The 7,670-nt window shown below is 43.5% G+C and overlaps 1 protein-coding gene across 1 annotated transcript in view; it reads left to right on the forward strand.

Annotated features, from left to right (window-relative positions):
* Positions 1-7,408, forward strand: part of LOC134542907 (facilitated trehalose transporter Tret1-2 homolog) — a 72,326-nt gene extending 64,918 nt beyond the window's left edge. Inside the window, exons 8-10 of the mRNA XM_063387493.1 lie at positions 1,400-1,674; positions 6,554-6,895; positions 7,093-7,408. Of these exons, the coding sequence (XP_063243563.1) occupies positions 1,400-1,674; positions 6,554-6,895; positions 7,093-7,408 (933 nt within the window). The remainder of the gene's footprint in view (positions 1-1,399; positions 1,675-6,553; positions 6,896-7,092) is intronic.
* Positions 7,409-7,670: the final 262 nt, after the last annotated feature.

The raw sequence follows: 7,670 nt of genomic DNA on the forward strand, positions 1-7,670 counted from the left end.
CTATTTAACGCACATGGTTTGTCTACAGTGTTCTTGACACGCCTTTGATTACCATTAGCCAGTCATAAACAAAGAAAATAAGTGGTTAACAAAGAGCTATAGAATGTGTCTTTGTTATCGACCGATAAGCATTCTAAAAATATTTATTATTAGGTAATAAGTTGATATTAGCCTGGAGAGAAATGAATCAGCTAAATACTCGTGGTTGTATCCACTTCAAGTCAGGGCTGTTACACGTACCTTTTACCTGATACTTGTATCAATGAAGAATCTTGTGTGCCATGAACCATTATGAAGCTATCTTTGTACGCAAACATACCAAAATTCTATAAAAATGTAGGTAATATGTAAAACAAGTACTTGTGTTTTGTAATTGAGCAGTATTTTAAATGATATGGTCTGTATTACATTTTTTTTAAATTTATCCAGTCAATATTTGCAAAATATAAATAAAATAAAAGGTAGTGTGTAAATTATGTCAATAGTGTCTATTTTCTAAGTCTGAATGTGCATGAAATACCATATTGTAATGTGTGTAGTTTCTCTATTATTTTGTGACAATGAAAGTTATTTCGAGACACTGGTAATTCGACATGCCCGGTTCCGCGAGGGGAAAATTCATAACCCGTGAGGATTAGCGCTTACTGTGCGCTAGTTACGACAATGAGAGGGGCGGGGAAGGGGAATATATCGCCGAAAATTATGAAAAAATTTGCAAAATATCAGTGGGGACAGTATTTTACTGTGTAAGAAGCTACGTCGCATACGGCTACTATGTACTGTAGGCACATATGTCAGTGTGGCAATGCCAACAGTAATGTAAGTTTTTTCTTCAAAATACTACACGCGGTCCAATTTTAAATTATTTTCCTTTATTTTCTTCAAAAATCCCTCCTCCAGAACTCCCCGCCCCCAAATATTTTCTGCATCCGTAAGGACTAGAATAATTGATGTATAGACCCAAAAGTTCTCAATATTTTCGGCCAAATACCGCTAGTTCATTGTCTGCCGAGTTTTTTAGTTGACGGTGTATCATTGGCCCAGAGTCGTCTAGATGAAAAGTGAGCCAATAGCGAAAGCCGCTTAAAGGTATTAGTAGTGATACGGACTTTTCGCGGATTCATTTGGTCGCAAGCTAGAATGCATGTCTCTATACTCTAGAACTGTGTTAATGATTGGACCGCAGTTATTTGGCCCTCTGTGACCGTGAGCCAATGATGTAAGGCTTGCAGGGAAGTAAGCGAATAATAAATTGCCGATTATGAAAACAAAAATTATTCTCACTTAGAATTCAGCCAATGGAAAAGAGCAATTTTTAGCTTGACGCCAAACGAATCCGCGAAAAGTCCGTAGCCCTAGGTATAAGCCTATGGTGAAATGTATCCCGTGCCTGTGCAAGGTGGCGACGGCGCTGCTGTCCATGTTCGGCGTGCTGGTGTGCGTGGTGGCCGTGTCGTGGTGCGGCAAGCGCCCCCTGCTGTTCCTGTCGGCGGCGGGGGCGGCGGCGTGCTGCGCGCTGCTCGGGGGCTACGCCTACTGGGCGCTGCCCGGGGGCGGCGGGGGCGAGGCCGCCAGCTGGGTGCCGCTGGCGCTCTTCATCACGCTCTTCTTCACGCACTCCGTGGCGCTGGGCCCCATGCCGTGGATGCTGCTCAGCGAGGTCTTCCCCTTCCGGTCAGCATTCGCGCCAGTTTCTCGGTAGCAAGTGTCCGTCATCGGACCGCAGCGACGTCCAGCTAGGTTGGGAAGTTAGCGAATCAGGCAGTGCCGATCAACGAGAACAAAAAATCTGCCAACGTTGATAAAGAAAACACAAGGCTTTGCATTTCCGGGATTTTGACGGCGGGGCCTTCCCCCTGACATTTTTTTTCACTCAAGGCTGGGAAAACTTTGCTCACATTTAAAGACCCAAAAATTATGCGTAGAGACTGGAAAAATTCGCGCTTTGGATGACCTCCAGGATAGTTTCCACAATCCCCTACACACTCGGGCAAATGCCACCTGTTCATTGGCTACTGACTCATGACACCTGTCAACTGGGACGCTTGCCGATTCGATACTTTTTTTGGCTGAAGGTTTTTCATTGGCTCAAAGTCCTTCAGATAAACTGTGAGCCAATCAGAGAAGCAATATAAAGGTACAGTTGTTTGGATTCTATCATATCGTGAAATGAATCCGCGAATTTTTCCGGTCTCTAATTATGCGGATACGTTCGGTCATCGGTTAAACTGCAAAAATTTATACCTAAGCACTGCTTTGATGGTAGGTTAACAATCGTTCCGCCACTCCCCTCTACGACTGTGGGAAAGTCAACTACCAGTAAAATTACATCGACCCACACAGAAAAAGGGAAGGTTCTACAGTAAAAAAATTCAGCCATTATGGACGCATATGAGGGTACAGTATACATAGGACCGTGAATTTTAGGCTGACACCAAATGAATCCGTGATAGTTCCGGGTCTCTGCCCTTATGACAATCAATATTTTTTTAGAATGCTCACTGGTCAATAAAAAGGTCACTATTCGACAGGTAACACACGATTAGGGGGCCGCTTCTTCTCGTTGTTCACCACTGGCTCATGGTCTTCAAGGAGCATGGTGGTCCAATCAGCAACGTGAAACATATGCATATGAGCTTCAAGTATTCTTTTGGTTCTCCATGAAAACTGAAAATAATCTTGGCTCTGCGTAAAAATGTGATTATGTACAGAGCAATTCAAACTATTAGAAAAAAATGGCTAATAGGCCTATATTATTAATCCATTCTGAGTTAAATACAGTTATACCGAATGAGACTGAATTCGACCAACCAATTTCGTCTGCAGGTTCATCGCGACAAAATAATTTGAAAACACATTACGAATTATGGTCTATAATAGCGCTTTACAGCACTACTATACGTCTCTGAAGATGAAGCTGAACAACATTTAGATAAATTAATTATTTATTATTAAGATGATACAATGAGCGTCTGGATTATGTTAAATTAAAAAGTTCTATATCCACCGCAAATTTAGTGACTGCAGCATAATTTTTTCATTGAAATAATTTGGAGTATTAACAATTAAAACATGTTAAAAATAAAGGTGATACCTTCAATTATTTAAATGAAATACTATTGCGACAGCCACACATTTCGCGGTGGTTGCAGTACTTCGATCATTAAAAAAATAATTCAAATATTACGTGTTCAATCTTAAATACTTTCGGTATTATTTATAACAAAAAATTTGTTTAGGTCCAACATCAAAGACGTACACCAGCCTTAGAAAGCACTTAGACCATTAGTCGTATAGAGGTTTCTAACTTATTTTGCCGTGATGAACCTGCAGGCGATGTTTGTCGGTAAAATTCGGACTCACTCTGTATATTATCAGACAGTATTGTTTTTAGTTGAGCTTCATAACTGCGTGCAGCAAGCTTACAGAAATGTTTCCGTCAACTGCATACGGCTGTTTTTGAACTCGGTAACGGTATGCATGATGCGTATTAGTGCAGTCCTTAGGTGAAGAAATGTCCTTCATCCATCCCAATACGTAATAATCGGTTCATTTTAAGTTAATTAAAATTTTTCGGAATACTCTCGTCAATATTGGGAACATCTTTTACTCCCAATAATGTAATTTATAAGCCCTGTGATTGGCCATAACTCCCGTAAATCACTATTTATACCTGGTATGACAAAACTCAACAATCGTTTTCCTTATCAGTGCGCGCACATACATATTTATTCAAATACTTATGATACGATATAGGTTAATTCTAGACTTCTGAGCTTAAGGTAAAAAATTGGTTTAAGATTTTTCTTCCAAAACTGTCGAAATCATCTGATGTCAACGAAGCTATGAGTGTTTGCAAACGTCACTCAAACACGTTTTTGTTAAAACTGTTATATGTGAAAAAGCGACTTTATGGAAATGTATTTAAATCCACCAGTAAAGACATCTAAGGTGATAAAATTATATTTACCGATTTAAATAATCAGATATAAAATTTATACATATGTACACGTACATGCACCACAGCCTACATCTCGACGACACGTTTCAGAGTACTTCAGGAGCGCCTAATGATCAGACAACCCAGTCGTACACGCCAGCGTGTTGGGTGATTGTCAACCAGGCGTTCACCGCTGGCCTTGAATAACAGCGAAAGCTTCCCAATTGACAAATTTCTCTGTAAATAACTACAAAAAATATATTTAAGATTTGATGAAGATGGAAAATACCCTAATGTTCATGTATGTGTGTATACTTTGAGCTCTCAAGGTACAACAATAAAGGCGCGCTGAGGATGACAATGGTACACACTTCAATTGCATGAAATCTTCAGTGTTCAACGCACTGAAACAACATGCGATTTTTTTAGTCGTTCAGCAATCTGTGGCGACGTTTCGGAAAAATTTTTGGTGCAACAAGTATGGGGTGAAAAGATTTTGACTGATGCATAGGAAAATAATCTGACATGCAGTTTCTGATTGGCGAACAAAGTCTCTCTAACGTAGGCTACGTACTGAACTTAGCGTTGACCACCTGAGTGCGTTGATTTTTTAAATTTAATAACAGACCAGAAGTCCGCTTAGTATTTAGTAAGATAATATATATAATTAAGGAAAACAAAACATCTTCATTCTATGACTAAAAAAAATATTTTCGTTAGGGTGAAAGCTTGCAATCTACGAAGTTCTACAGAAGTGTAAAAAGAACTCATGAAATAGAAGCCATCAGATTAATTTAATTACCATTTAATGTTTTTGTTCCTTTACACTTAAAAATGCTGAAGAAGTAAGCTAGAGTTGAGAAGTATAGCTTCTACACCAACTTTGTTCCTGATAAAAAAATTAAACTGTTAAATATTCGCCAAGCATTGCTTCCGGTTTCATTTTTGCGCCGTTGTGTGCAAACGCCAATCTCTCTTGCCATAGCTTCGTCAGGGGATAACGTGTCCGCAGAACGCGGCGATAAAGAAAAACAAGAGTGCTCTCGGTTGGACGATTTAGTCGCTGCTTAAAATGACGTTTTTGATCATAAAAAAATTAGGGAAATGCGACTTGCTTTTTTACATGTTCCGTCGTTGAGGAGGACGTTTCTGTTAAGAACCCTCACCATCGTTTGTCACTTCCTTAACTCAAATTAATGCGCACTGTCATAGACCATTTGTTGCATTCCGGAGTTACTTCCCCTACGTCGGAATATAGTTAGTGGCGAAAAAGGACCCCGGTGCATTCATACACTCAGGTGAATAAGCTCATAATTTTCGTTTTGTTTCCCACGCCCACTGTAGAGACAGCCCACTAACACTTCGGGTGCATTTTTCTTTTTCAGTTCTGGATTTTAAATTCTAGCTTCCACCAGAGCTTGATTCATCTGGACTGCAGGAAATACTAGGCTTTTTATATTCCTTGGGGTTACTATGAGTATAACTATGTGTATCTCAGGGCTTCCTTTGGCTTACAAGCCTTGTCACATATTATATCACGTTTTGAGTGACTTGAAATTTCTGTACGTGTTCAAATAATTGATGACATTATTGTATACAGAAACACCTTAAGCAACATTTTGATTGGCTGAGAACAGCCGGTGTAACTGAAAACCCGAACAAGATCACCTTGGGCTGGAAAGTCTCGTGTTAAGTTACTAGGATACATAATTTCTCAAGGAGAGTTCAATATGGACCTGGAGAAAATCTCCCCAGTTGTGAAATTCCCGAAAATATTAAAAATAAAATTGTTAAGCGCGTTCAAAAATTTCTAGGACTGTTAGGTTACTACGCCCGATGCATCGAAAACATTTCTGGTTTAACTGCACCTTAAAAAAGGCTTAATCGTAGGGGTCGTGTGTTTGAGTGGGTTGAAGAGCAGGAAGCAGCCTTCCCAAGTTTGAAAAGAAAGCCTGTCCCATCCCCCCTCTCCGGTTGCTTGTTTCCGTGGATCTTGACAGTCGTCTCTCACCGCAGGCGGATGCGTCTATTGTACTGGGCGCAGTGCTCGGGCACATTGAGCAGGGTAAGTTACGACCCATCGCGCATGCGAGTCGTACATTGTCGGAGTCAGAAAGACAGCTAGGAGCACGAGGGAAGGATGCCCTCGCGTGCATTTACGGCACGGAGATACCAAAAACTTGTTCACTCTTCTCCGAAGTCCGGTCTTTACTCGGACAACCCAAACCCTCACTCGGAATCTGAATCGCCCGCATCAAACTTGGCAAGTTGGATCGGATCGGTGGGTGTTACGTCTGTCCCGAGATGGTAAAAAATATATATCACAAATTGGGTAGGGGAAAATGTGATTACTGACATGTTTTTGCATGTGTTTTGCGCCGAGGCCGCCCCACGAAGTTTCGGAATCCGACATTTCGCAAGATATGCTTAGCATTACTTTTGAAAAAAAAAAGTATTTCATGCATGCAAATCTAACCATAACCATGTGTTGTACAGAGTTGTGGTAGGTACTGGAGACTGTCTCCTGAGAAACTGTCTTGTGTGAAAGACCCCCGCCCCCGGCCCTGAGCGGGGATGAGTGACCTGACCGCGCGGTGCTCTGCGGGGTCGCAGGGGACGCAGTCTGGCGGCGGGGACTGCGGCGGCCGTCAACTACGTGTTCTCGTTCGCCGCCTCCAAGACGTTCCTGTCGCTGCGGGCCAGCCTGGGCCTGCACGGCGCCTACTGGCTGTGCGCGGGCGCCACGGCCGCCGGCGCCGCCTACCTCGCCGTCGAGTTCCGCGAGACCGAGGGCCGCAGCCTGCACGACATCGAGCAGCAGTACAGGCGAGTCCCGCCTTTCATTTCGCATTCGGAACGGCACGAACAACAACTGTATCACTACGAAATAGTCTACGCGGGCACTATACTGGTTTCGGATCCTTACGCGGCCATAGTCAGAGATATTTGTGAACCGTTTCTCTGAATACCTTTCCAGGATGAACTGCGCACATTAATAAGCACAGTAAAACAATTTAAAGTCCGATGATTGAATATTCTATTCACATTCCATGGTTTGAAAAAAAAAATGTATGTATAGATGTGTTCTTGGTTGGAGGGTAACTGTTTGAAACCAATAAAGACGTCGGTGAGCGTGTGTGTACTCTCCGCAGGAAGAAGCCCGCGCCGAGCCTTGAGAAAGAAGCCTCCGCGGGGACGACGGTCGACGGCCACCTGCCCGGCTTCAGAGGCGCTCCGGAGGGCGAGCCTCCTCCTGGTGGGCGGCCAGAGGTCGTGCACCCGAGACCCGCCGCAGACGTGGAGGCCGGTCCCGAGGTCGACCCGGGGGGAGCTGACGCGGTGGGGCACCCCCCGTCGACGAACACGCCGCCGGAAGAGTGTTCGGCCGGGCAGGGCGGCGGCGAGAGTGGGGTGGCGGAACTGAGAAGGGAAGACAGCGCGACCCCCGAAGACCACAGCCGGAGGTGATGGACGCATGCAAGCCCCGGCCAGGCGCGAGACACGCGTCCGACGCCCGTGCGGCGAGGGGCGGTGGTGCTTCTAGTGCGGTGTCGCCTCTGAGCGGCAAGATGACCCGTCAACAACTTAGACATACACTGACGCACCTTAAATATACACAACGACGAACCCACACCACATAAGAAAAATAATTACTTAGAAACACATTATGTAGAACCATCTCATTTTAGAAACACACAACTTGGAACTGTCACAACTTAGAAATACTCAA

Source organism: Bacillus rossius (genome assembly GCF_032445375.1).
Source record: "Bacillus rossius redtenbacheri isolate Brsri chromosome 9 unlocalized genomic scaffold, Brsri_v3 Brsri_v3_scf9_2, whole genome shotgun sequence".
NCBI classification, from domain to species: domain Eukaryota; kingdom Metazoa; phylum Arthropoda; class Insecta; order Phasmatodea; family Bacillidae; genus Bacillus; species Bacillus rossius.